At 51.2% G+C, this 27,200-nt stretch overlaps 8 protein-coding genes across 8 annotated transcripts in view; 4 read left to right on the forward strand and 4 right to left on the reverse strand.

The window, feature by feature from the left end:
* Positions 1-2,356, reverse strand: part of VE01_05001 (uncharacterized protein) — a gene marked incomplete at both ends in the record, with an annotated part of 3,324 nt that extends 968 nt beyond the window's left edge. The window contains 4 exons of the mRNA XM_018274467.1: positions 17-1,363; positions 1,434-1,823; positions 1,873-2,193; positions 2,243-2,356. Of these exons, the coding sequence (XP_018131423.1) occupies positions 17-1,363; positions 1,434-1,823; positions 1,873-2,193; positions 2,243-2,356 (2,172 nt within the window). The remainder of the gene's footprint in view (positions 1-16; positions 1,364-1,433; positions 1,824-1,872; positions 2,194-2,242) is intronic.
* A 466-nt stretch (positions 2,357-2,822) lies between these two features.
* On the forward strand, positions 2,823-4,836 carry SWF1 (palmitoyltransferase swf1). The gene is made up of 3 exons (XM_018274468.2): positions 2,823-3,110; positions 3,165-3,318; positions 3,688-4,836. The coding sequence occupies exons 1-3, from the start codon at positions 3,022-3,024 to the stop codon at positions 4,639-4,641; spliced, it is 1,197 nt and encodes a 398-aa protein (XP_018131420.2). The 5' UTR covers positions 2,823-3,021; the 3' UTR covers positions 4,642-4,836.
* Positions 4,821-7,242, reverse strand: VE01_05003 (uncharacterized protein). Its single transcript, XM_018274469.2, has one exon. The coding sequence runs from the start codon at positions 7,032-7,034 to the stop codon at positions 5,115-5,117; it is 1,920 nt and encodes a 639-aa protein (XP_018131421.1). The 5' UTR covers positions 7,035-7,242; the 3' UTR covers positions 4,821-5,114.
* A 225-nt stretch (positions 7,243-7,467) lies between these two features.
* Positions 7,468-10,510, reverse strand: VE01_05004 (uncharacterized protein). Its single transcript, XM_018274470.2, has 4 exons — positions 9,880-10,510; positions 9,592-9,818; positions 8,872-9,544; positions 7,468-8,818 (listed from the first exon to the last, which is right to left on the reverse strand). The coding sequence occupies exons 1-4, from the start codon at positions 10,131-10,133 to the stop codon at positions 7,711-7,713; spliced, it is 2,262 nt and encodes a 753-aa protein (XP_018131426.1). The 5' UTR covers positions 10,134-10,510; the 3' UTR covers positions 7,468-7,710.
* Positions 10,511-10,624: 114 nt separating this feature from the next.
* Positions 10,625-13,381, forward strand: VE01_05005 (uncharacterized protein). The gene has a single exon (XM_018274471.2). It carries the CDS (start codon positions 11,067-11,069, stop codon positions 12,957-12,959), a length of 1,893 nt encoding a protein of 630 aa, XP_018131427.1. The 5' UTR covers positions 10,625-11,066; the 3' UTR covers positions 12,960-13,381.
* A 385-nt stretch (positions 13,382-13,766) lies between these two features.
* Positions 13,767-14,940, forward strand: VE01_05006 (uncharacterized protein; the record flags this gene model as incomplete). Its single annotated transcript, XM_018274472.1, has 7 exons — positions 13,767-13,776; positions 13,889-14,096; positions 14,147-14,189; positions 14,243-14,322; positions 14,375-14,750; positions 14,805-14,830; positions 14,883-14,940. 7 exons carry the CDS (start codon positions 13,767-13,769, stop codon positions 14,938-14,940), a joined length of 801 nt encoding a protein of 266 aa, XP_018131424.1.
* A 1,155-nt stretch (positions 14,941-16,095) lies between these two features.
* On the reverse strand, positions 16,096-22,179 carry VE01_05007 (uncharacterized protein). The gene is made up of 4 exons (XM_018274473.2): positions 21,091-22,179; positions 20,579-21,013; positions 17,389-20,500; positions 16,096-17,334 (listed from the first exon to the last, which is right to left on the reverse strand). The coding sequence occupies exons 3-4, from the start codon at positions 20,402-20,404 to the stop codon at positions 16,358-16,360; spliced, it is 3,993 nt and encodes a 1,330-aa protein (XP_018131425.1). The 5' UTR covers positions 20,405-20,500; positions 20,579-21,013; positions 21,091-22,179; the 3' UTR covers positions 16,096-16,357.
* Positions 22,180-22,361: 182 nt separating this feature from the next.
* Positions 22,362-27,057, forward strand: STE20 (signal transducing kinase of the PAK). Its single transcript, XM_018274474.2, has 4 exons — positions 22,362-24,403; positions 24,458-25,808; positions 25,864-26,198; positions 26,283-27,057. Exons 1-4 carry the CDS (start codon positions 23,609-23,611, stop codon positions 26,382-26,384), a joined length of 2,583 nt encoding a protein of 860 aa, XP_018131428.1. The 5' UTR covers positions 22,362-23,608; the 3' UTR covers positions 26,385-27,057.
* Positions 27,058-27,200: the final 143 nt, after the last annotated feature.

A 27,200-nucleotide genomic window follows, 5' to 3' on the forward strand; every position in this document is an offset into this window, starting at 1 on the left:
CTTCTTCTTCCATGACTTCTTCCATGACTTCTTCTTCCATAACTTCTTCTTCCATGACTTCTTCTTCCACGGCTTCTTCTTCCACGACTTCTTCATCTTCAGATTGCCCCTGCTCCTCAGGTTGTTGGCGCAGAGCTTCCTCTTCCCTTATTTTTTCCTGTTCTCTCTGAATGAAAAATTCATAGAAATCCATTAGAAAATCTTCACATATCTGCCGGAGCTCATCAGAGGCACTGGGGTGCATCGAGACTTCGAAACCCAATTGCGTCGCAAGGTCGTCCCAAACTTCTCTGCTTTCGATATCGTCAAAACGGGCAAGCAGCGGGAGAGAAGCGGTCCACACATCGAATAGGCGGATTTTACGCTTGGAAACAATAGGCTCAAAGGTAACGGGATCGGGCAAACAGTCCCTAGCAAATTCACTTATGCTTTGCAAAAATGCCAATTCTCCGTGGCCTAGTGATTGTCGGATCCTCCGGGTTGCTGCGTCCTTATTTGTTGATTCTTGAGGTGGAACCGTAGCTTGCCGCAAGGTTTTTGGGATGTTCACACCACTTGCGAGAATATGAGCTTGTTCAGGGGTTTGCCTTGGAATAGCTGTCACTGGCGTGATTGGCTCCGTAGATTCTGTGAGAGAGGCACGTCCTTTCGTCTCGCCATCTTTCCGCGCAGAACTATACGCGTGAGTTTGTTCAGAAGCCTGGGTTGAAATAGTTGTCACTGGCGTAACTGGTTCCGTGGATTTTGTGGGAAATGAGCGCCGTTTCCCGCGGGTTTTCCCTGCAGATATATGGGTGTCGAGATCAACAAGCTTGTCGCGATACTTCTGTTTTAGAGCCGTGTGTGCCATTTCATCCCTGTAAGTATTGATTCCTAGCTTTAAGGCAACCTGCAACCATCTATCTGATTCCTCGACTTTTTGAAACCCTCCAAACTCCGGCTTGTTGACTACACTCCAGAGATCATATAATTCGAAATTGCGTCCATATAGGCTGAAAGAAGGTTCAATCTCGCATCCGATGGCGCCTGACAATTCTCTCAAGTTCGCCAAGAATTTTGATTTATCGGCAGAGGCGCTAATTTTAGACCGATCTTTTGAAGTCGCAGATTCTGGGGACTTGCTTACAATGGCCCCCTCCTCGCCTAGTCCCCGGCGATGCGTTTGTTTCCCACTCTCTGTATGGGACCTTGAAGATGCAGGTGCGCGAACTGGGGTTGTGTAGGTTTTAGAAGTAGAGTCTGGTCCCTGATTGGGCTTGGGCTTAACTGATATAGCATCTTTGCCCTTACCTTCTCGTAATTTGCGTGGATGGAAATCTTCGCAGTAATATCTGGACCAGTCACCTGCTGTGTGCCTTGTGTACTGCGCCATCATTAGCCAGTCATGTATTTTGTGGCATAGAGCAGCAGGAATGGCGGGCAAGATCACTTACTTTTTTGGCAAACGCTTCCCAAGCGACGACCCAATCCCCCATGGGAATTTTGATAATGTCAGGATGCTCCCTTTCTAGGATTTCAATGTCTTCCTCTGTGAAAGGAACATCCTTTGATGGGGCCTCTATGAGTGGGGCTTCGTCTTCGAGGGAGTAAGAAGCGGCAAGCAAGGTGGGACTGGGCGGCACCAGAGATCTTCCTGCACCTGAAGCACTAGGTGTAGTTCCGACGTTTTTGGACTGAGTTGCAGGTGGAATCACCCGGCGCGGCCTGTCTCCCTTGATTTTCACCGGCCAGTCTGTACTGCTCATGTCTATCTCTGGTCGAGGTTGGTGAGAGAGTTGCTTTATCCAATGGTCACGCCATGATTGTGCAGTATGCCGAGGATTCTATGAAGCATTTAGCTAGGCTGCTACTGATTCCGACGCGAAAACTTACCTTCTCTGCAAACTGCTCATAGATCTCATTTCCTCTGGCAGCAAAGCCGAGTTTTTCAGCTTTGGCAACCCAAATACTAATGGCCATGCTATCTTCGTGTGTGAAAGGCGTTCGGGTCAATTTCTGTGGTCCTCCTGCAAGCCTAGTTTTGCTAGGGGAGTTTATTCGATGAGCCTCTAAATCCTCTAGCTCCCCCTTTTCCACACTCTGCTTCAGGTATTTCCACGAGACAGAACCTGCAGGTGCAAGCTTAGGCTTTGCGTCATCCGCAACCAGCACGTCTGCATTCTTTTCCAGCGGAACCACGAAGCCCCCATTGCGCTTTGTAAAGTTAGTGGCGGTTTCTATTTCCGGGAAATGGCAGATTTACCTTTACATTGTCAATTAATTCAGCCCGCAGCGGAACGCGCTGCGAAATGAAGAACTTCTGTCCCTGGAATAAGTCACCACCTCCTGCGACGCCCTCGTAGACGGCTCCAGCCATATGGAACGGCCTTTGGAGTTGTGAACCCAAGAGAAGCGTCCAACTAAATCGTTATGGGGGGTTTATTAACCAGGCCTGACCTAGCCTTCAACTGGTGGATAACGTTGGGCTGTTTTAGAGCGTTTGGGGAGAAGTACAAGGGAGAAACCAGGTGATGTCCAGCTGAAACCAGAATAAAGAACGGCTTGCCAACCTAATACATGATTATCCAGCAAGGGAGACTGTGCATGATTTGAGCACAGAATAGTAGGCGGATTGGAAATCACACGTGTTGAGGTGTCTGAATAGGTTGTCTGGCTGTCTGGCTGTCTGACATATGTTGTCGTAGTTGTGAACGACTACTTACTTTATCTCCATACTTTTTGATTCCTGGCGTTGTTTCGCGCGACGAATAACACGTAATCACGTGACACCGAACACTCTCGTTTACCAGATCCCTTTGGCTTCGATCCGGGGTCCAAGGACACCACAGGAATGCTTGTTCAGTTGGTCAGTCTCGTTGCAACGTTTATCGGTTTGGATACCAAGAAACTATATTGAATGGTTTTACTTTTTTGAGATTCTATTTGTCGACATTATGATTCCAGCTTGAGTAACCACTCGGACACTGGTCAGGACTCTTGGACAATCCCGCAGTCCCGCAGTCCCGCCGGGCACCCTTCAAGATGGGTTTGGTGAAGAGTGTGATTTGTCTGGTGCTTTTCATATCATTTATGACATTTGTTTTGTTCTTTGGAAGACTACCAGCCTTAAGGTATGCATGAATTGGAGAGACCTCCAATATGTCCAAAAGCTCATCAGGAACCAGGAGAACGCCCATCGGTGCCTTGCATCGACTTTTCATGATACATATTCCCAGATTTCTGTTCTCTCTGGATCAAAAAATCAGCAATGGGCGTGTGTATGCCTCAGGTGCGGAGACGCTGCGGTTTGTTATGAACGAGCGGCACCCGACAGTTCTTGTAAGTTGGGAATTTGAGTGGTTGGCGCTACATGCGCAACGAAGCTTTTTGTTGTTCAATCCCCTGTTCCTTTAACTGCCGCATTTGGGATATTCTATCTTCTTTAAAAGTCCTTATTGTTTAGTCGACAAGCGCAAGGGCTATGCTGTCACTTACTATGAGCTTTCGTCGCTCAAGTAACCTTGTTGCACCACAATGGAGGACATGTTACTCTTTCCTATCGTTATAAATCGTGTCAGATTAAGGCATATAACCTAAACATGAAGACCGCGTAGCTAACGATCGGATTATCAACCCATATGCGCGTTGTATCTTCGTACCAACGATTCTATATTTTCAAGTTCTCGAAACCATGCTAACTTTGATTAGATCTTGTTCATTCTCCTGCTCTCCGTCTCAGAATACCTCTACCTACCCTTTGTCTTTCCCGCCCAAACTACCGCCACCCAAGCAGTAATTATTCCAATCACCCTCATGCCCTACATATTCCTTTACCTTGCTGCGTACTCGGACCCTGGCTTCATCACCAATGCCACCCACGCAACCGACATGCGCCTCTACCCCTACGACCATGTTAACTTCCACCCATCCGCCATATGCAGCACCTGCGACTTCATCAAACCGCCTCGCTCAAAGCACTGCGCCCTCTGCAAGCACTGTGTGTCACGGTCAGACCATCACTGTATATTCATCAACAACTGCGTTGGCTACGGCAACACACATTGGTTCATCCTCCTCCTCCTCTCCACCACCCTCCTGACCGCCGCCGGCGGCTACCTGGGCGTGATATACATCAGCGATATCATCAAGGCGCGGTATAGCTCTTTTACTATCCGCGGAACGGGGTACACGTGGCGCGATTATGCGAATTTCTGGCTCTGGGGAATACACGTTAAACCTGGTGCTGGCGGTGTCACGCTCCTGTGTGTATTGAGTACCGCGTTAATTGCTGCATTGGCCGCATACACGCTATATCAGGTTTGGGCGGGCGTTACAACGAACGAGAGCGGGAAGTGGGATAACACGAGTTGCGATATTGAGGAGGAGTCCCTGTATATGCGAACTCTTGACGAACATAGACCGCGAGATCCCGGTGTTGAACCGCGTGTAAAGTGGCCAGTGCAACCAAAGCTCATCAGCATGAGCTGTGAAACCAAGCCGCCGAGTAATGCGAAGAGTCTACAGGGACAGGGATACGGGGAGTGGGTGCGTGTGGAGAGTTTGCATGACTTGGAGAATGTCTATGATATCGGATTCTGGCGCAATATTGTGGACCTGTTTCTTCCGCGCTCAGCTTGTGAAACTCGATACGCTGAAGATTAGGACGGCATTTCCAATGCCAAGAAGTTGGGAACTTGGAGCTGCAGTATATAGGAGCAGTCGGCCAGTGATAGGTGGGGGCCACGAAGATAATGTATGGCGGGGAAAATTACAATGCGGCGAATTTTCGTACTTTTTAGATAGAAAGGATACCACTGTTGGCGATGTTTGTGAATGCAATGCCATGTTTTGAAAGAGTTTTATTTAGAATCCTGCATTGAAAAAATGCCATATCAAAGTACGAAAACACTAAATATTGATATGTATGATATACGCCCTTTCTAGCCATACTGATACATAGTCACAGCCAGCTATGATCCCTTTTCCTGTATATCAGGTTCCCACATTGCCAGTTTGTAACCCTCGAAAGCCCATCCATCAGTATCTATTTAAAGCAACCGCGCCCCGAAAAGACCTGAGATTTAACCCGCTGGTACCAAAACAAACCTAGAGATATAAGCAACTAATTTCGAACATCATAGAGTCTTGATCTCCATCCACTCGCTGGTGCCCACTCCGAGGTTGAGCCCGTTCCTCGCCCACCACTTCCTTACTTCGTCCTCTCCCTCTCCACCAGCCAGGCGCACACTATCTTCAAGCGCCTCCTCAATATCGCAAGTCTTGTACTCTACCTTTAACCTCTTTCCCTCCCATCCCCAATCCTCCCCACTCGTCTGTCGGCGCCACCACTCCAGCACCCGCACAAACCCATTCTTCGTCGGCCCAACAAGCACCTGATTATCATAGCTCATCGCAAACTTGCTCCCCTTAAGGCTCTTCCACGTTTCAAGCACGTCAACGTGGCCATAAGCCGACGCAAGGCGTGCCACGGAGTCAGAGTGCGAGTACGGAATCCCGGACGTATCCCACCAGTGCACAACGCGGGTTTGCCCGTTTTGAGCTGCGTATAGTACTGACTTGCCAACCTTCAGCCTCAGCGGCGCAAGTCCGACATCCATCGACTGCGAGTCGAAACTTGGCGACGCTGGTTCGTACAAGTATGAGGAGTTTGTGCGCCGCGAAGAAGGGTTCTTCGACTCGGGCTCAAGGATATATGCGCCTTGATGCATGCTTGCCTCCTTCCACCATTCTAGGACGAGGATGTGTCCCTTGCTGCTCGCCTGCTCCAACGCCGCTTCGCTGTATTTCAGCGGCAGGCCGGACTTTTTCCACCAGTCCAGCACGTGTACGAAGCCTGACTTGGAGGCTCCGTCTATAGCTTCATCTGTATAGTCTTTCTTGAGAAAGGAGGCAGAGGTTCGCCACCACTCCAGAATCTCATTTCTTCCATAAACCGCCGACGCTTTGGTTGGAAGTAGTTTTCCGCCAAAGGATGTCCAAAAGACTTCGCGGAATTTGGTCTCGAGATATGAGAGGACGTCTGTGAGGCAGAATTTGATGATAAGCTTGACGCATAGTGACGACAGGTATTCCATGCTCTTTGGGGCCTGGTCGAGCTTGTCAATAACGCGCGGCACAGACTTGGTAAGGATTGTGGATTCGAGAGAGCGAATATACTCGTGAAGTTCATCCTTCGGGGATTCACGGAGCTCCCATTCTCTTGGTATAGGCAGGTTGGTATATATGCCGATTGATTGTGCTACTTCCCAGTCGCCGACATAGTCGAATATTATGGTCCATAACTCCGATGGGAGCCGAGTTTCCGTCTTTTGGTTTCGCCGTGCCTGCTCTATATCGCCAGACGTGGTTATATCAACATCATGGCCAATCGTCAGAAGTTCGGCTTGGTTATTGATAGTTTCGACGAGGTCGGGGAAGCCATCATATTGAATGAGACACTTCTTTGCTCCCTTCTCGTCGTATTGCCACAGAATCGGCGGCATCACTCGGACCCAGTTCCATTTCCTCCTCAGCTTCGATAGCTGCTTCTTTGTCATGGGATTCTCCCACATTGATGTCGTCATGCCCGGCACCAGTATTATCTTTTTCGACACATCCCAACCCCTTAACACATCGAGTATAAGAGTCCCCGTTATCCCATTCAGCATCTTTGCCATTGTATCCGCACTGGCCGGCGCCAGGACCAACAAATCCGCCCAATCGGCCCAAACTTGGGCAGTGCCTTCGCCATTGTTGATGCCGCGGCTAATACTGCTCGGGGAGTTTTCGAGAGTAGGGGCGAACCGCACGGCCTTCGCTGTAGGATCATCACATATCGCCCTGCATTCGACTTTCGCGTGCCCGAAGAAACGCACGACCAAGGCCTCGGCTTTCGAGACGTCGCGCTCGCAGTTGGCGGCTACCAGGACGTGGAGTTTCTGGCAGTCTGTGGCTTTGAATTCGAACGATTTCGATGGGCGCGGTAGAAACGGCTCTTGTGCGACATTGGGTATACCGAGATTATCATACTGATAATCGAGCGGGTGCGTCTCCATGGCTATCGGAGCGAATGTGTGGCGACTTATGAGTTGTGAGGAGCAAGCCCTGGAAGATAGGTGAAGGACTCGGACGGGACCTCATCACTAAATATTCGCAAGATGCGAAAAGGAGGTGAAGAAAGGTGAGACAATATGTGATAGGGACCAACGCGAAGCAAACACGTAGGTTTGGTGGTGAATAAACCTTGTAGGCGGGGTATTGATTGGAACTCCTGGAGGACCCCGAACTCACCGCCCAAAGCTCCCTTGACGCCTTATCGGAGGATTTTATTCCGCATCCCGATGCTGAGCTAAATATATGGGACGATCATTCCCGCTAAATCCAAAAGCCGTAAAGTTAAAATATCTTAAATGGACGACATATTATTCCGTACAAAATACGTTTTATTTAGCATTGAGAGATTACCAAAAAGCGTTGGAAGTGGTCTTTAAATGTATGTTTTGTATATTTTCTTTTACATCCTTATACAATAAATTCTCCGAGAGAATGGTATCTTTGCAACAATAATAACATGTGAATGGCCATGACCAGAACGCAGACCATCCAGCTTACCTACTGAAATATGACAACAAATATTCACCGCATCAAACAAGCACTTGCATTGCGCCACGACTGCCCTATCCGTAATTTACAAAGATCCTGTCGCATAAATTGACTTCTTCAATTTGCATTTCAAGCATCCTGGCTTGGTCCAGCTCCGTCCGCATCTTTATGGTTCTTCCGCTTGCGCCTTCTTTTTGTCTTTTTCTTCACGTCATCGACTTCTGCTTGCCCGTCGCTTGCCACTTCTTCAGCTGGATGGGGTTCGACCAGCTGCACGTTGACGTTGGTTTCCTTTTTGTTCGTAGCTCCGTCGTCGCCATCTTGCGAATATAATGCGTCGTCTCCATCGCTGGAGCTGGTGGTTTGCAGCACAACTTTCCTAACGCCATTCGAGTCAACTATATTCTCCGTTATACTACCGCTCCGCGCAGTTCCTCGTTTTCTCGGTGCTGGGCTTGCGTGCCCGGAACGTAAGCTAGAGATGGTGCCACCACTATCGGATTCATGAAGTTGAGGGCGTCGGGGTGGGGATTGTGGGCCCTTCGTGGACTGTGACTTATCAGGCCCTTCAATATCGGCCTGATGCGATTTGTGAGCCCGGAGTGGACTTGAAGTCCGACGACCTGGGCCATGGTCAACGCCCCCATACCCCTGTTGCAGCGCGAGCACGCCGTCTGAAGCAGGTCTGCCAGCACTTTGTAATAGGCCCTCTCCTTCACCTCCATATGGGGCAGAGTACATCTCTGAGTCATCTTCAAATACAACAAGATCTTCATGAACTGAAGTGCGATGGTCTTTGGTATCCTTGACAACGCCGGGCTTGATCTTCACGGTATTGTACCGTGTTGTCTTTGGGCGGCTGGCAAGGTTTGATGGTCCGAGGTGTTTGAGGTGTTCGCGCATGTCTGTGGCATTTCCACGTACTGTAACTGAGCCGCCATCGGCAGCAGCAGAACTGCGTCTAATCATGAAGGTAGCCTTAGGACTAGTGCCGAAGGTAACGGGGCTGTGACCTGGAGCCTTGCTATCCAGGGACAGTTGGCGCGGCCCCGAGCTGCTACCCTTGGAATTTTCGTCTAAACCAACAACCGGGGAGGCCTGGAGACTCTGTAGTTTTGGAATATCGCTGTCAGCTACGACTTGGCCTTTGGTTGCGCGTCTGTAAGTAGGTGCTGGTGCAAGACGTCTGATGGCTTTGTGGACATCAATGTAAACGTCGGATTCATCAATAATTTCTCTGTGGTGAGATATTAGCACAGTATTTGGAAGGGGGATCATAGTGGCACATACTCTCCAATTAGCTCCTCAATGACATCCTCAAGTGTGACAACACCAATGGCGCCATGGTCTTCACCTGGATATTCGGATACCAATACCATATGTGACTTGCCTTCTTGGAAGAAGTTCACAATATCGAGACAGCTGGTTTCTGGGCTTGTCTCTGGCAATGTTGCTAGAGCAAACTCGCCGACTTTCTTGCAATCCTCCGGGTCGTAAGTAATCAGCATCTTAACAAGGAGCATGCCGATGAAGTTGTTTTCGTTTCCAGGTTCGTAGATGGGAATGCGCGAGTATCCTGCCGAGAGGATAGCGTCCATGGTTTCTTCGTCGAGGACAGTATCGACAGACATTGTAAACACATCCCCCATGGGCGTCATGATGTCTCCCACGGCCTTGTCCTTGAGGTCTAACACAGCACTTATTATAGTCACTTCGTCCTGGTTCAACCTGTCACCTGGGGTTGACCCGAGAGTCTTATGTAGCGTGACTAAGGTCTTCAATCCGGACTTCTTGTAGACAGTGCCATGATCTTCGCCGAGAAGGTAGTCGAGGAGTTTTGCGGTAGGCCATGCAATCGGTGCAAGGAGGTACATGAGAACTAGCACAAAAGGTGCCATAACTGAGCCAATCTGCAACCCGTATCTGACGCAGATTGACTGCGGGATAACTTCGCCAAATATAACTAGTGACGTTAGTATATTACCAAGGACCGGAATCAAATATTCTTACCGATTAAAGCTGTGCTGCCAAGCACGGCGGGCCATCCGCCACCGAGCGAGCGATCGAGTATGATGGGCAGAGTTTCATTGACAATGACATTGGCCAACAAGAGTGTCACCAAAACCCAGTGCTTCCCTCTTTTCAGAAGTTTGAACACTCTCTGTGCATGTTTTTGCTCCTTGCCCTCTCCCGAAGTGGAAATAACTTGTAGATATATTCCGTCTTGTCCCATCAAACTGCAATCGGAGTATATTAGCCTGGATCTTTGCCAACAGTGTCATCTCAATGCCAACTTACGCAATTGTTAGACCAGCGAATGCCCCTCCAGATATCACCAATATAAAAGCTACCGTCAAATACAGCCATAAATCGGGATCTTCTGGGCTTTTAGGCAAGTCTTCGTGGCCTTTGATCCAACTCGTCAATGGCGCTGCAACTGCACCTGACATCTGGGAAGCCGCGAGGAATAGGACCTTGGCCAGGCCAACCACTGCTGGACGAGTCCCTCCTGGAGAGACATTGTATCTTGGATTGTGCGACCGAATCGTCATCGTCGAAGCCAGGAGCTTGAAGAGCGTGGGTTCGATAGCAGGCGTTGCTCTCTTTCCTCTCACCAATCCAACTCGGCCGAATTGATTGCCCTTCCTTCACACGTATGTCGGACCAGGTCGATGTTGGTTGTTGCTTCAGGATTGTTGTTGTTCAAGGTACGTATTTACAGTGGAGAAAATTGAGGGCCTGTGGCCGAGACTGACGAAATATTGATTAAGCGCGGCCAGCATGCAATTGACCGCGGAAGCACCAAAAGCCAAGTTTTAGTATTAAGGTTCAAAGGGCCTAGCACAATACAGTAGTGTATACTCTAGTTATAGTAGTAAAAGTAGCGTAGTGCGGCGTCGTGTACTGTATGGACAGGAGTGCAGTGGAGGTGCGGGGTTGTTGTTGTTGTTTGGTCCAGAACGGTGGAGACTTGGGGCGGCTACCAGCGTCATCAGATGTCGGCTAATCGACCTCGTTGATCTTGACGACTATCAAACCTTCAGGACCGACCAGAAACACGACATGCGTCTTAAACTCTAAGAGCCACAACTATATATGTTGATGGAATTTCAAAATGGTCAATAGCTGATCGTGCAATCTACACATACTGATCAAGCAAAAGCCCTGCCACCTCCTCTTGTTCTTCATTTCCACCCTGAACTCCACTACCAGCGTGAAGTGAAGGCACAGCATGTCGCGGCAGTGGCTATCTCGATAATCCGAATTACGGTCAATTCTATCCCATAATACTCCTCGAAGCCGCCCTGTCTTGTTTGTCACGGCTGGCCGCCGAGTTCTACTGAGTAACGGAGAATAGGCTCTTGGAGGCACAGTTCTATTCGATATCCAACGAACGGAATACGCCCTCAACAAAGTCGACTGCTTTACGGATAACCTTGCCCAATCTACGCACGACACCAGTGGATTCCTAGCTGGTAGAAGACATGGCTGGTAACGGAGCAAGCGACCGCCTTGGCAATATTCCCGTGCTAAACACCCAGACACCAGAGCAGAACACATCGCATCCGACCTCAACATCACCCTCCAAAACGAGTCGTTTGGCGGAGTCTCTCCTACCGCCCTTTAAGGAGATCCCCAAAGATACTTCTCTGAATGCCGAGAGCCCAACAACCCCACGGCGAATGCCTTTCCCTCGACCGGCGTCCTTGCAGATGCCCCAGAAAGACCTCGCCAATTTAGAATCTGCCTACAGTCGGATACCTCTTTCTCCAAAGCTTGACCCGACAGATTCGTATGGATCCCCAGTTATACCGCGACGTTCACGAGGTCTAGACTTCTCCCGGGCTGCAACAAATCTACATCATTCTACACTGGCGGAGCAATCGTCCCCTGATTCGTCACCTACAATCACAGGAAGAGCAATGAACATACCCGGCAGGCGAAGGAGCGGGCAATTCTCTTCCGAAACATCTGGCGCCTCTCAGTGGTCTTTTAGACCACCGGGAGATCGAACAACTATCTCGAGCTCTCTCGGAAGTGTTAATATGCTATGTTCAGAGTCGTCTGACAGCACCTCTGACGAGGAGCTTATGGATACAGATGACATTGATGATTCGATCCTCACCACGCCCCAGGTTGCCAGCCGGATGCCGATGGGCCTGAATATTTGGTCACAGCCACACCCTAGCCCAGGGAACAACTGGATGAACCAGTCTCCAGCCGCCAGTAGCTTGATCAACTTCCAGAGGGCAAGAATGCGGACTGGCAAGAGCAAAAAGGGATCAAGCAGCTCAAGCTCAAGAGCTAGCCCCATGTCAAGGTCGCCACCTGTCGGGGGCTCTGATGCCATGAACAACAGCCAATTTGCAAAAGACCTTCCGTCAGGCACGCAGTCAAGGAGGGAAAGTATCAGCTGGGCGGCAAACCAACTACACATTGATGGTAGTGAAAGTGATGATGGTACCCTGAAGAGCACATTGGAGAATCCAGAGAATCTTCCAACCACTCCAGCAAGAGATGGACAGAGGGGAGTCATAAGGAGAGCCGTGACGAGACGAGGCAACATGCTCCCCAAGACAAAGGGATTTGCAAGAATACGAGCAGCGTTGGCAGAAGAAGGCGCACCTGTTGAAACTGAAGTTCGCCGCGAGGCTACTGTAATCCGGCAAGTACGTGAAAACGACATGGACCTTGAGCCATCACGGCCCCGAGCATTATCAACCGCCACTCTGTCATCCCCATCCGTCCGCCCTTCGCAAGGTGATGGCTTGGAGGATGCGTTGGCGGATGACATGATCAACCTTGCAAATAGCAATGCTGGAGGCAGCTTCAAGCAGCAGGTTGTGCGTAATTCGAAGGGTCCGGAGTTCTGGGAAGGCTTCGAAGACCGCAAGTACCGCACTCCGCCACCTCAATTTCCAACCCGCGAATCAGCGTCGACTGTGAGCGATGATATGTCAATGGATTCTCAGACATTTGGCCTGGGCAACTTCTCTATGCTGTCACAAGCCCGCGATGCTGCTGATGCGCAGTCTCAAGGGCCGTCTGCATCGCCGACACGTGCGACGACTCCAATACCAGCGGCGATTGATATACGACGCGTTAATAACAAGCGTCGCAGGGATGACGATTTTGACCCCATGTCCTTCAAACGACGAGCTGTGTCGCCGGGGATGTCTGTACACAACAGCCCTGTGATACAGAGCCCGATGCAAAGGGATGGTAATCCGTGGGGCGCAAGGCCACCGAGCAACAGCGGCTCTGACAAAGGCGCGATTGAATCACAGTCTAGCGGACGCCATAGTGGAACGAAGCGTGTGGGCCTCCAAGGGATGACCGATACGAATGATAGTTTGATGAACATGAGCATTGAGTAGGATTAGATTCGGTGATGGATGAGTTTGGGCGAACAGATTGCACTATGGAGTTACAAGGCATGGCGTCTGCAGCATTTTTTTTGCGCTGGGGAGCATCTGGCTTTGGGGAGTTATGGAAAGATTGCTATTTGAGTTTCCTTATATGGGTCCCGAAGTAGCTCACAAAGTTTGTAGAGCATTGATAGCTTATATTTTGAGCGCAACTTTGCTAATTGACATTCGATTGTCTATTACAAATCCAAATCTATTTCAGTCTGCTATTATCGAGGTACCGCCGTAAGGATCGTCCGATTGACAAAACATAGCATGATGTCTCTCAGTGCCCAAACCCACTTTCAAGCTACTCTGCCGTTTCTGAGGCATGAGTTGGAATTCAGGCTTACCATAAATAAAATGCAGTGTTGAAAGATACCAGTGTTGAAAGATACCAGTGTTGAAAGATACCGGTGTTGAAAGATACATCAAACAAGTATAAATTATATCTACAGATCTATAGTTTGAATCTAGGATAAATTGAGTTCTAACTCAGGCAAACGTTCTGAGCCATCCATTAAAGATCACGTGACGTTTGCTCCGCGTCTTGATACTGAAGCTTATCGGGGATTCATTATCGCATCCAACGCGACGCGACAACTACTCCAATCCAGCCATCCTTCATACCTGTTCGTCGCAAGCAAGCCCACACACTTGATCATACTATCTGATATTGGCGCATATCCTTTGAGTATAACAAAGGACAAAGAATCGAGTTAGAGGCTCCATTGAGCGTTTTCCCGCCTGTGCGACACCTCAACACAAAAAGTAATTATGCCTCCAGGTTAGTAAAGGATTTGTCTGTTTTTAGTTTTGAAAGCTTTGGAAACATTACGGATTCTAATTTTACTACGCTACTGTTATATTGAGCTGATGCAGATGCTAACTGCTTGCAGCGCTGTCGGAGAGTGAGAGCGGGAGCCCTGAGATTGAGGCCCAGGTTACACTCGAAGCGAACAACGGCCGACCACCTAGATCGAGTAACGGCCATACAAAGAAAATGTCGCAGAACGTTAGTGACGAGGAAGATGAGATCTTGGCTGTAACAGCTGAAGATAAGGAAGAGGAGGAGGAAGACGAGGATGAGGAGGCTGAGGAGGACGTGTATGTTATCAGTTGCATATTTTGGGGTAATGCGCCTAACTGCATCGCAGATTCGTCGTGGAATCCATTAAGAATCACATGTTTGATGAAGACGTCAGTATAGTCATTGGGTAGACACCGCCAGGACATTGACTAACAAAGCACAGGGCGAGATCCGCTTCCAAGTTAAATGGGAAGGCTACAACCGCCCGAGCGACATGACTTGGGAACCCGAAGAGAATCTTGTGTACGTTCGCGCCGTCCTCTCCCGTACGAGCGAGTATCACTGACCTTTGCAGAACTGCGACTGAAATAGTAGAGGACTACTACAACCAAATAGGCGGCCGCGAGTTCGTCAACGATGAAGCCGCGAGGGAACTTGAGAAGGTCAAAACTGCCCCGCCCCGTAAGCGTGGGCGCGCACCCTCTGGCAGCGCAGCGGCGCCGAAGGGAAAGAGGGGTAAGGTAGAGAAGGTGGAGAAGCACCCGAAGGACACTACACCACCGGCGTCATTGGACTTTAAGGTGCCGACTGGGAACTGGGAGCACGAGGCCACTGCGATCGAGCAGGTTGAGGAGCAGGATGATGGATCACTGCAGGTGCATATTGTTTGGAAGGGAGGGCAAAGAACGGCCCACCCAGTTGAAAGGGCTTACAAGCACTGTCCACAGAAGGTAGATCCACTACGACGTTGAGCTGTTAAAGATGGATTGCTGACTAGAGTGTAGATGCTGAGATTCTACGAGCAGCACATGTTCGGTACCCCAGCCAAAAAAAGAAAGAGAAAGTGACTAACCACCAAGCAGAGTCTTCGGGAAAGGAGGCGGCAAAAAGTTAATGAACAAGACGGTTATCGACAAGTAATTCACGGAAGAAATCACCACATCGCCAACAATCCTTACCATGAGGTGTACCTAGCTATTTAGGATGTTATTTTCTTGCGACTAAGCTATGCTTCTCACACTCTTCATATCCTCCCACGGCAGACATCAAAAGCACTATAGCGGGAGGAGGGCTTTTTTTTGGAGGCGTTCATGAGCAATTTGACATCTGAGGCGTTCATGAGCAATTTGACATCACATTGCAAAACATACCACTTGCGGCCCTCGGCCATTCTTTTCACGTTTCTTTTGGCTTTATTACCGGGCACTTGGCACGGACGGAACGGACTGGGACGGACGGCAGGTGGGGGAAACAGATGTAAATACAGTTACATATATCAGATCCCAAGCTACACCAAACTACAAGCAAAAACACAAAACAGATATAGTAGCCCTGACATATTTTTCACTCTTCAACTCTCCCTGAACACACAAAAATAGCAGTGTCGGCTAAAAAAGTTTAATGTCACCTTTCTTAGCCATAGGTTGCTTCCCGCGGGGTCATAGTTATCCTACGAAACTATAGGGAAGTATATGTACTTAAACACGCACTCAATTCTTCTAGATATGCAAATGAAGTTAACATAGTGTTGAAAGCTAACCTCGCAAGTAAGGGGCTGGCCGTTGCGTCGCGTCCTCAGGTCAGTGGTGAGAGCTTCTCTGATTACTGATCTTCGTCATACTGTCGGAGGCTTCTTCGTATTTTGCCACGGAATGACTGCTTCTCTCTAACCAGCCGATCGAACCCCCTTCAGTGATCAAGGAGCTTTAAAGATCCTAGAGTGATACGATTTTGCGGTATCCTGTTCCGGTTTCCGTCCGTTACGACCACAGCTATGAACAGCGCTCCGCGAACACGCGCCTCCCTAGCATGTCAAAGCTGCCGACGCACCGTCGTTCTCGGGCCTGGTGCTACTTTATGTGCAGTGTGGCATTGGAGGGAATCAAGACTTGCTCAGACGAGCTTCGTTACTGCATGATCTAAACAGCAATGTGATTAAAAAGAATGAAGATGAAGAGTATAGAGGGCTAAAAGAGCGACTACGTGAGGGCCTGTTGCCTGGGTGAAGACTTGAGCAAAGATCACATACTATGGACGAGATGGCGATGACGAGATAGCTCATGAGGGACATGGTGGGTCTTTAAATACGTGTAATTAAATGGAGAAAAGCTTTCCAAGAACGATTTTAAAAGTGCACACAACGTGCTATCAAGATTGAAAATTTTATCTACTGAAGTCATTTTTTGTGCTCCCCAAAAACCCCTTCCTGCACCCCCTTAAACCGGCACCACCCACCAGTTCCTAATACAGCCTGAGCTTTTACCCGCTCTCTTACAATCCACCCCACCACTCCGTCCGCTCACCACTACCTCTCCTCTCCTCACATCCCCACACCCATCTATCCGCGTCTATTAATCGACTGCGTAGCCCCCTCCTGGACCGCCTTCAGGATCAACTCCTTCGCAATCTCCACCCCCTCCTCACTCCCACAAATCTCAATCGCCTCCCTCCCCTCCCCGCTCTTCGGCACATCAATAGTGCACCCAGACTGCTTCCTAATAGCATTAACCTTCTGTCCGCCCTGGCCAATCACATAGCGGTACAGCCTTGGGTCTGGAAGTCCCAGGTACCCAGTCGTAGTAGTCGCCTGCGCCTGCTCAATCGCCGCAGCAACAGCAGCCTTGGCCTTCGCGACCGCCTCAGCGTCACCGCGGAGAACCCACGGGATCTCACCCTCGATCTCGACAGGTGTGCAAGCGACGGTGTGGAAAGTGTGCGAATCCTCGCCCTCCTCCTGAGCATCAGTGATCAGCGGCAGCGGCGCGTCGTTCGCGGCGGCCTTCTTGGTAGATGGCTTAGCGGGGAGCTTCTGTCCAGCATGGTCGACGGTGACGCCGTGCTCGCGCTTGAGGACATGGAAGAGTTGGCCTCCGTTCGCGACGGCGTGGTGGTATTGCCTTGGAACCATGATAGTCTCGCCCTCATCCTGCTTTGTCAGCTCAGCGATGTGTTCAGCAGCGAGAGCGACGTCAGCGGGGAGACCAGATATCTTGATTCCGGTCTTGCCGGAGTCGCGGGCAGGAACGTCGAGGGCGACGCGGAATTGCGATTCGAGTGCCTTCTTGGCGTCGCCGCCACGACCGATGAGAGTGCGGTGCTGGGCGGTGGGGACGTCGATGACGGTGGTGGTTTGGGCTTCACGGGTGGCGACGACCTCGAGCATGGCGGCGATGATCTTGTCGACAACAGCCTTGTTACCCTCAACCTTAATCTTGTTACCGTCCTCCTCGGCGCGGGGGAACTGCACTGTGCGTGCGAGTTCGCGGCGGTCATCGGAGCCACCGGCCTTGACGATGATGTCGCGGAGATTGGAGCCTGGGATAATCGTTAGTTATGTATGGTTTTATATGAACAAAGGAGCAAACATACCTCCTGCACCGATCAGGGTACGGTGGTGCTTCTTCTCGATCTCAACAGTCTTAGAGACCGTGTCATCAAAGACAGCCTTCTTCTCTTCGATCAGTTTCTTGGCAGCGGCGACCTGGCTCTTCGTGCCCTTAACCTGGATCTCGACGAGACCAGTTGCGCTCTTTGCGTCACGGGATCCGGGAACATCGATCTTCGCGCCGGTGAGCTCGCGGAGCTCATCCAGTGCCTTTCCACCTTGGCCGATGAGCGATGGAACCTGGCTCTGCTGGACGTTGACGGTGGCAGAGAACGAGTTATCCTTCAGGTACTGGAGGAGCGAGAGAATCTCGTCGCGTGCCTCATCCGCACCCTTGGATGGACCCCTGATGGTAACCTCATCCTCTGGCTGCTGGCGACGACCGGCCCTTGGCGCGGTAGCCTCGCTGGCAGCAGCCTCGGACTGGTCGTCCCTGGCGGGGCGGGCGGATTTCGGAAAGTGGATCTGAACCTTGTACCTAGTCTGGAGCTTGTTGATCTGGTTACCCTGGGCTCCAATGAGCTCCCTGTGGTACTTCGGCTCAACCTTCAGGATGTGGGTAGACTCATCAGCCCACTGCTTGCCGAGCTTCTCGATGTGCGACTTGGCGGCCTCGGCCTTAGCCTTGGGACCCTTGAGGACGACCTTTCCGTCATCAACTTGGATCTCGACGTCGAACTTGTCGCGCAGCTCGCGGATGTTGCTGCCGCCCTTGCCGATGAGTTGGTTGGCGTACTTCTGGGGGAAGTCGAAGCCCATGGTGAAACCGCGCTCCTTCTCGTCAGAGATCTCTTGGACGACGAAGTCATTGATCTTGGCCACGAGGGCGTCGACCGACGAAGCTGGTCCGCGGAGGTTGACAATGCTGCCGGTGGCGTTGACGCGAACGGGGATTTGGTCCGATGGGCGCGCCGCTTGCTCTTTCTTGATGAACTTCTTTAGTCTGTCGTGGAACTTCAATGGCACGTCGACGGACTCGGTCTTGATTTCCTCTTGTCCACTGACGATGTTCAAGATGTAATCCCTGGCCTCCTGGAGGCTCTTCTGGAAGGCCTGGATCTCAGCAGGGGAAGGCTGGGTACGAGGAATCTGGTACTCCTCGTCCGCACTGGACGGACCCTCAAAAACGAGTAGGACCGGGGAAGAAGAGTCTCTATCATCCGGGATAACAGTGTAAACACCGAACGCCTCCTGAACCTTGGGTACGACGTCGGAACGCAGGTGCTGGTGGAAAAATGGGTCTACAGGTACGTTCGCCATACGGGATGGGGGGTGGCCGTTAACGATGCTGGTGATCTCAGATTGTGCGCGGATAGTGTTCTTTCCGTCACGAGAGTACAGCTCCCAAGGAGCGACACCATCCTGAAGAAGTTGGGTGACAATGTGAGCATCGTACTGCCTCTCGAGGCGCTCGATCTCCTTGCGGCGCTGCAAGTACTTAGTGACGTTCCTTGCGTGTGCGGTGGCGCCTCCTGGGGCATTGCGGTGCTGCCTGGAGATATCAACGTTGGTGGAGTGCATGCTAGAGGCTAAATCCATAGCCTTGTCAACACCCGATTGCAGGCGGTCGGAGGGGCCAATAATGGTGATCGTCTCATCCTCGGAGTCCTCAGGCAGGATAATCGCGCATCCGGTGTCAGCCAAGAATTGCTGAACAGGGATACCGCGGTCACCAACGATGAATTGATGGCGTCCCTTGTTGATAGCGAGCTGCTCGACGGCCAATTGACTACGAAGCTCCTGAGCCTGCTGCTCAATAAAAGCCCTGGCCTGTTGAACAGCTAACCTGTCTCCTGCAAGCGTGATGTGGTTGTTTGGTGCCGGGGGAAGGAAGTTTAATGGCTCCCCTGCGTTAGTAGGCTGTGGTGGCGGCTGGGTCCTCCACGTGTGATGCGCTGGGACATGTGCGCGAAGGTTCCTGCCTTCCTCAAGGCTGCTGATTCCAGCATTGTTTGGCCCAGCAATAAAGGGGTAAAACTCAGCAGGGATTCCACGCATCCTGTGCGTAACAGTAGCTGTGCGCTCGCCGGCGATCTTCTCAACTTCGCGCCTGGCCATCTCGGCAGCGAGAGCGTTACCCTCAATGAGGATATCGACGGTCGCATCATCATCGTCCTCATCGACTGGCGCAGCGGATGGGTCGACCTTTGGCATCTGGATGCGGGCTCCTGTCTTCTCTTGCAGAGCCTTAATCACCGATCCTCCCTTGCCAATGATGTGTGCCCTCGCAGAGCGAGGGATTGCGACCTGAATAGACTGCTTGGCGCCAATTTGCTCAACAACGTCCTTGAGGGCTTGTCTGCATGCATCCTGGGGCCCAACGGCGCTGAACCAAAGCAGGCCAGCGTTTCCTGTGGTGACGGTCACAGTCGCCTTGGACTTCCTGTTGATGTCCTTGAGGACGTCGGCCAAAGGCCTCTTCATCTGGTTCCTGGGGAGGAGCTGGTTCGGCGCGAGAGAGATTCGCTCCGAATGCCTTCCTGGGATGGAGAAGTTGCCAGGTCCGCTGGATGGCGTAGACGCAGAGGTGGGTGTGGCGGCGCCTGATGTTGGGGCCGATCCGCCCTCGTGTGGAGTCGATCCATTGGTGCCATTGGTGCTGGTAGAGCTGACAATAGCTGGCTTCTTTCCGCTCCAGATAGATGCCACCGAAGGCGCATTCTGGGATTTGCCACCTCCTAACTCTGGGAATAGCTCGTGCGAGCGTGTGTCCAAGCCAGCCTTCTCCTTCGCAGGTTGCTCAGTGGCCTTTTGCTTTCCGGCGGCCTTTGCTGATGCGGTCGGGGCCCATGTGGGAACTGCTTCTTCGGTGTCGTTGATAGCTTCTAAGACGCTGGTGGATTTCGGGGCCTCGCCGTGTCCAATGACATCGTCCTCGTCTGCGATCTCCTCTATGGTGGGGTTGTGTGCCTCGTGCTTCTGCATGAGCTTCTGGGCGGCTGAGAGCTCATTGGAGGTGCCATTGGCCACGGGCAAGTTCGAATCGATGGGTGCAGCCATTGCGTGTTGATGTATATAGCCTTGAAAGGTGAGATTGATTAAGATGACGACTTGGGAAGTTGGCCGCGTGCAACTGAGTGCCAGACAGTGTCTGGGCTGACAGCATTGTTAGCCAGAGATAAATAATAAAGACTCATTGGAAAGGCAGCCTGCAGTGGTGGTAATTGTACGTACAGAATATAGGGGTTTTGGAGGCGGATTGGGGGCTGGTCAAAATATTTGGCCAGATGCCTTATGACAGAAGAGGACACGCAGGCGTATGAGGATGGGGAGCAGACTCGGGGCGTTTCTAGGACGATTGCATGCAGGGCGGCGGGAATTGAGACGCAATAAGTATACTGAGAGAATATTATCGGGCTTCTGCACAAGCAGGAGATGTAGAAAAGGAGAGAGGCTGAAAGAATATATGAGGTGATGGAAGCGTATTCATTCCCTTTCGGCACTGGGACTAATATAATCATGGGGGAGTGAATTAAAGCACCACCACTTTCTGGTCCAAACGGCGCTAATGGGACAAGCGAGCCTCTGGAACAACCCCGGGCGTTCTGTAGGGGTTTAAAATGTTCCCAACGCCAGAAATGGGAGGCAACGTAGCAGTTCGAGGAAGATCTGGATATAAAGAGAGATCTGGCTTCAATATTTGGCTAATACCTGGTCGAATTTTGAGAATTTTGTACCTGATTTACCTTTGCTTTGTGTGTTGATTGATTGATTGTCTCTGTCCGGTCCCAATTGCTGAAGGTTCCCGTTGTCGGCGGGCGAGCTTTGTCCAACGTCGCCGCCACCACTCGGGATCATTGGCGATCCCGGAGCATGTCCGGGCGGGCCATGGTGCTGATGCCACGAGGCGCATATTTCGTCAAACGTCGCCGATGACTTGAAGAGCATTATCTTCGGGGCCCATCGCCATCGGCGCGTTCCACGGCAGCTTCACAGCCAACCCATTGTGACCATACGGACATGCGCCATCAACAGCAAAAGAACCAATTGATGAGTGAGAAAGAGATGAGATGGACGGACGGGACCGGTATTTGATATCCGCTTCTACATTGGAGGACGGGCCACGTATGGCGGGAGTATGTGTGGAATGGGTGGAATGGGGACCTCACTCCACAATGGAAGCGCGGAATTTTGATGGTCTGTCGTGCTCACTCGGTGCGCATGAGCTGCGCAACCAGGGATAGTTCCGGTCCGACCCTCTCCCACGATCGCTCACCTCAGAACGGAGAGCTGGTGGTGGCGGAATGGGAGGACGGAAGAGTACAGTACATCCTGTCTCCGAGATGTGCAGATTAGGCAGTTCATCACTCGGGAGTGGTGTTGGGTTGGTTGCCCGATGTTCCGAGCTGGAGATGCCGTTTTACTGCATGATGGAGGGGCATGCTGGAGGGAACTACCAACAGCCTAGGTAGGTTGGGTAGGTACAGCTCGGCGGCAGGGTGAGGATGAGGACGTTCCTGTTCGTTCGTCCATGTTTATGTACCTCACGGAACATTGGCTGCATGTCTGGTCTCTTTAGTCTCGTTTGGGCAGCCCGGCAACATGGATAGAGTGGTCTTCTTACTCGACACAGGCGCGTATTAACAGTTACGAAGTTTTCATCAGGATCATTTGCACGAGGGAGGATTGGGCGTCGATCGTGTGTTTATATGTGTGTAAAAATACATCACGGCGTTGCTAGGTTGGGAGTCGGTCGTGTGTGTGTGGTGTGGATTTGTTTGAGAGTGCAGGCGCCTGTTCCTTTGCTATCTCTTTTTTGACACAGGCTAATAAAGTGTACAGTACTTACGCAATACTATATCTCCCAGAGAGGAAAAGTCGCAATTTATATAGCTCTCATAGGGCGGGTTTTCTAGGTCCTCTCATCTCCATCTCTATCTGAGTATGGAATGTGCTGGTAGCTGGTAGTAGTGTTGGTGAACTGGCATTCTCATTTCTCGCCTTCTCCTCTGAAAATCCCTTCTCGATCCCCTTCTCGATCCCCTTCTCGATCCCTTTTCGATCCCTTTTCGAGACCCTTCGATTCCCCTTCTTCATGCCCTGATCTGATCCCCTCAACGACCATCCCAACCCATCGTTTCTCCGACCCCAAACGTCCCTCTTGAAAACAGAAACCGAACAGAAACCACTTGCACCGCCCCATTGCATACTCGTATACTATGTATATACTCTGTAGGGCCTAGGGGCTTTAATGCGGACAAACAGAACAACGATTCACAGCCACAGCGACTGATCAGTCACCCCTTCAGGCCTCTTGCTGGTTGTTCTATGTGTTCTTTGCTCCATACTTCATGTTTCCATGTACTGTATGTGCATATATACATACAAGTACTCTTACCCCATCTACCTACTCTGCAACACACTTCACAGACAGATTGTGCATGAGGGGCGGAGTAGTCCACTACTAACGCCCATTACTCGTCCTCATTGGTCGAATTGCCCTAGAACAAACAGCTACCCACCATATTTCCCCCCTCCGACCCAGTTAATGTTAGTACTCTAGACTGCCTCTAGACTGCACTACTCCGTACACTACTATTCACTACTATTCACTACTCTCCACTACTCTGTACACTTACTCCGTGCTCCAAACAACACTTCGGAGTGGCAGAGTGGTAGAATAAGGTACTCTCTCTAGGAAAGGTACTTAACCTTACTACACAATTAGTATACAATTAGTATACACTTTGTTCCTGTTTTTATGTACCTTTTCTAATGTTAGTACTCCTGGTCCTAACAACTAACAGTAACAAACACCACTAACAACAGTTACTGTGAGAACTGTGGCAATCCACACCCACTTTACCACTTTACTACCACTTTACCACTGCTGTACCACCGAAACTGCGCAACCTCCCAAACCCAGAAAGGAACCTATCCCATCCTATCCTGTCCTATCCTATCCAACTTTACGACTATTTACGACCAATCTACCAATTTCTATACCACTATACCACTATACCACTATACCAACTATACACTCTACGCGACACTACGCCGCCTTCAGCAAAACTGTGACCATCATCCCTCTTCGTCCTACCTCTCAACTTGCTCTTCCTCGATATCTCCCCGCTTCCTCCTCTGCCGCCCTGTCCTCCCGCCCAGTCGGAAAAAGTGTGAGAGTGTGATAGAGACAGAGAGTGTGAGAGAGTGTGTGAGAGAGACAAAAATAAATCTCGCCTCTTCTCCCCCGTGAGACCTGTCATGGAGGAGATTAAGAGCACAACCCGCAGATTGACGAAGAAACCGCCTCCACACCTCCACCAGTCCGTCTCTCGCGCCTCCGATTCCACCTCCAACTCTCGACTCGACAACCTCTCAATCCGCAGTCAACGCAGTTCCACCAGCCTCCAACGCGCACCCTCTGCGCCCTTCCCGCGCACCCATAACAACAACAACTCTGGCCACGTGCGAACGATAACCTCGCCCAGTTTCGCCGCGTACAGCTCTTCCAACTCGTCTCTCGATCGCCCCGGCGGCGGTCCATCTCCAATCCTGGCGGGCAACGAGCTGCACGCCCCCTCGGGGGCGCAGAATGTTGGGAAGCGACACTCCAACCCGCAACCGCGCGGTCTGCTCGAGACATCTTCCGAAGAATTCGTCGGCGCGCCGTTTGATGGCACGGGCATACTCAATCAGATGGATGCGTCGACGGCGTCCGGATACCAGAACTCGCTGCGGCGGCCGCCACCCCCACCTCTCTCGCATACGACCCCGTTGCCACAAACCACGAGCCCGGCGTTAAGGCACTCGGCGAGCTTTTCGAACGACCGCAATGAGAAAAATGTATCTAGGACGAACGAGAATCAGATAATTAGTCCGAAGAGGTACTCGGACGAGACGAATCAGCCGAAGAATTTCGCTTTGCGCAAGAAGACAGGGTTTTCAGGGTTCATGAACAGCTTAGTTGGGTCCCCGCGGCGCGTTAATATCTCGGCACCAGAGAATCCAGTACACGTTACGCACGTAGGGTACGATAATGACACAGGGAAGTTTATTGTGAGTATATTCGCAACGAGAATGGTCGCGCGATGAGGCTAATCAATGGTACAGGGCCTCCCGAAGGAGTGGCAGCGATTACTTAACGACAGCGGTATCACGAAGAAGGAGCAGGAACAAAATCCACAAGCGGCCTACGATATCGTGAACTTCTACAAGGACAATGCAGGAAAGGCAGAAGATGACACCGTATGGGAGAAGTTCGACCATGCGCGAGCACAAGACCCGCGGACGCCTGGGACGATGTCCCCGCCGATCACCTCTCCGAACTATGCGGCGGCTATGAGCCCGATGATGAGCCCACCTGCGAGTCCTCGATTCCCACCTACGGAAACAAGCTTTGAGAATCCGCGGTCGCCGCCGCCGGTACCCCGCTCGACCCCCATGATGTCTACTGGGCCCTTTGTTCCAAAAGATACCGGGTTAGTGCCGAGCAGGCCAGCCCCAAAACCACCAGCCAGTGGTCCAGGCCGGGCTGCTCCTACGCCTCCAATAATCGTCAAGGATACTGGCGTTCCGCGACAAAGCACCGATCTTCCCGCGTTAACCTACGTCCCTCCGGCTGAATCCCAGAATGGGATGGCTATGCTACCCGAAGAACACCGTTCGCGCTCGAGGTCGAATTCGAAAGCAGCTGGACCCTCGCCGTACGCCCAACCGCCACAGCAGCAAGCGCAGCCACAGCCATTGTCCCCACAGCAGATCTATCAACAGCAAATAGTGAAGCAGCAGGAGCAGGCAATGACCCAGGCGCAACAGGCCATGAGCGTGCAGCGCAGCCAGAGCAAGCGTCAACAGACCCAGCAGCCAACTCCACCCCACTCCCAGCACCAACCCGCCCGCGCCGTAGCGGATCCCAATGGCATTCCAGCCCCTAACACGCAAGCCCGGAATGTGCCAGGACCGCGCCCGCGCCAACGCGCGCGACAGAGCACGAGCCTGGATATCGTTGACCGACTGAAGAGGATCTGTACGGACGCTGATCCGCGGGAGATTTACAGGAACCTGAATAAGATTGGGCAGGGAGCGTCTGGTGGCGTTTACATGGCGTATGAGCGCGTGACCAACCGCTGTGTTGCGATCAAGCAGATGAACCTCGAGCAGCAGCCAAAGAAGGATCTGATTATTAATGAGATCTTGGTGATGAAGGATAGCTCGCATCCTAATATTGTCAACTTTATCGATAGTTACCTTGTTGGTGGCGATTTGTGGGTCACGATGGAGTATATGGAGGGAGGTAGCTTGACGGATGTCGTGACGTTCAATATCATGACTGAGGGTCAAATTGCGTCCGTCTGCCGCGAGACGCTCAAGGGGCTGCAGCATTTGCACTCCAAGGGCGTTATCCACCGCGACATCAAGTCGGATAACATCCTTCTCTCCATGGACGGCAACATCAAACTTAGTAAGTTCCAATAACCCCACTAACCCCACTAAAACCCTTGCTAACACCCCACCAGCCGACTTCGGCTTCTGCGCCCAAATCAACGAATCCCACAACAAGCGCACCACCATGGTCGGCACCCCCTACTGGATGGCTCCCGAGGTTGTCACGCGCAAGGAGTACGGCCGCAAAGTCGACATCTGGTCCCTCGGCATCATGGCCATCGAGATGATCGAGGGCGAGCCGCCGTACCTCACCGAGTCGCCGCTGCGCGCCCTCTGGCTCATCGCTACGAATGGCACGCCGGCGATCAAGGACGAGGCGGCGCTGTCGCCGGTGTTTAGGGATTTCTTGTACTTTGCGCTTAAGGTTGATCCTGAGAAGAGGGCGTCGGCTCATGATTTGTTGAGGGTATGTTGTCCCCTTTTTTATCCCCACTTATCTCCCCCTTTTGTGTCGGTAGAATGGTGAACCCAAGCTAACGATGCCGAATAGCACGACTTCATGAAACTCTGCTCCGACCTCAACCAGCTCTCCCCCCTCGTCGTCTCAGCGCGCAAAGCGCGCCAGCAAGAGCGCGCTATGAAGGGGAACTAAGATACCCCGCAGCGTTTCGTATCGCAAGCGCCTGTATCGTTGTTGCAGCAACCCCCCTTATTTTTCGGGTTATTTTTATTTATCTTTTTGTGATGATTCTTATTTTTACTTTTTTAGTTTTTTTTTTGGAATGATGCGATTGTAGTCTTGTGACAGAGAGACAGACTCAGCATGGCGTTTTGGGCGTTTTTGTGCCATGGGATGGGGCACAAACTTCTCAACTCGGATGTAGTGGAGAGGGGTATGAGAGATGTTGAATGGAGATATGGACGGGGTTGGTGGAGACATGAGGAAGGGGGATGCGGAATACCAAGAACTTTTTGTGAAAAAGTCGATGAGCGTTTTTAAAGAGGAGGATATTTGAAATATTTTCTTTTGTCTTTTTGAGAGAGGATGTGATGATGCAGAGATGAGGACGATGAGTGAGGGAGGAAGGAGGTGTATATATCATGCCGTTTATATGGCCTGTGATCTAGGACTGGACCGGACAGGACAGGGATGAGGCGGGCTCTCATGGCGGGGCCCTTTGGGGTTGATTTAAGGGTACGATTTTTTGATGGGAGGATGGATTATGTATGGAGAATTTTTATTGCCCGCCCAAGAGATGGCTGATGGCTGGATGAAAGGGGGTGGGTGGGTAAAAGCTTGAATAGAACGCTAGTGATCATGGATCTAATCTCTGCCCTTTCGCTCTCTCTCTACTTTGCTTGATCTATACTTATTGTTGTAGATGTCTTGATATTGCAACTACTGATTTTTTACCCCTCGGGTGGCTGTTATCCGGAGTCCTTCTCTTATACTTTTCGACAAGACAAG

This window comes from Pseudogymnoascus verrucosus (assembly GCF_001662655.1).
Source record: "Pseudogymnoascus verrucosus strain UAMH 10579 unplaced genomic scaffold scaffold_15, whole genome shotgun sequence".
In the NCBI taxonomy this organism is placed as follows: Eukaryota; Fungi; Ascomycota; class Leotiomycetes; order Thelebolales; family Thelebolaceae; genus Pseudogymnoascus; species Pseudogymnoascus verrucosus.

Excerpts from the sequence above, each read along its gene's own strand:
- VE01_05004 (XM_018274470.2), bottom strand. The coding sequence starts at position 10,133 with ATGACGATTCGGTCGCACAATCCAAGATACAATGTCTCTCCAGGAGGG. Across the intron at positions 9,545-9,591 it reads TGGCAGCACAGCTTTAATCG|TTATATTTGGCGAAGTTATC; the intron begins GTAAGAATATTT and ends TAACGTCACTAG. Across the intron at positions 8,819-8,871 it reads ATTGAGGAGCTAATTGGAGA|AGAAATTATTGATGAATCCG; the intron begins GTATGTGCCACT and ends ATCTCACCACAG.
- SWF1 (XM_018274468.2), top strand. The coding sequence starts at position 3,022 with ATGGGTTTGGTGAAGAGTGTGATTTGTCTGGTGCTTTTCATATCATTT. Across the intron at positions 3,111-3,164 it reads GGAAGACTACCAGCCTTAAG|GAGAACGCCCATCGGTGCCT; the intron begins GTATGCATGAAT and ends ATCAGGAACCAG. Across the intron at positions 3,319-3,687 it reads AGCGGCACCCGACAGTTCTT|ATCTTGTTCATTCTCCTGCT; the intron begins GTAAGTTGGGAA and ends AACTTTGATTAG.
- VE01_05003 (XM_018274469.2), bottom strand. The coding sequence starts at position 7,034 with ATGGAGACGCACCCGCTCGATTATCAGTATGATAATCTCGGTATACCC.
- STE20 (XM_018274474.2), top strand. The coding sequence starts at position 23,609 with ATGGAGGAGATTAAGAGCACAACCCGCAGATTGACGAAGAAACCGCCT. Across the intron at positions 24,404-24,457 it reads ATGACACAGGGAAGTTTATT|GGCCTCCCGAAGGAGTGGCA; the intron begins GTGAGTATATTC and ends TCAATGGTACAG. Across the intron at positions 26,199-26,282 it reads CGGCTCATGATTTGTTGAGG|CACGACTTCATGAAACTCTG; the intron begins GTATGTTGTCCC and ends GATGCCGAATAG.
- VE01_05005 (XM_018274471.2), top strand. The coding sequence starts at position 11,067 with ATGGCTGGTAACGGAGCAAGCGACCGCCTTGGCAATATTCCCGTGCTA.
- VE01_05007 (XM_018274473.2), bottom strand. The coding sequence starts at position 20,404 with ATGGCTGCACCCATCGATTCGAACTTGCCCGTGGCCAATGGCACCTCC. Across the intron at positions 17,335-17,388 it reads TACCCTGATCGGTGCAGGAG|GCTCCAATCTCCGCGACATC; the intron begins GTATGTTTGCTC and ends CGATTATCCCAG.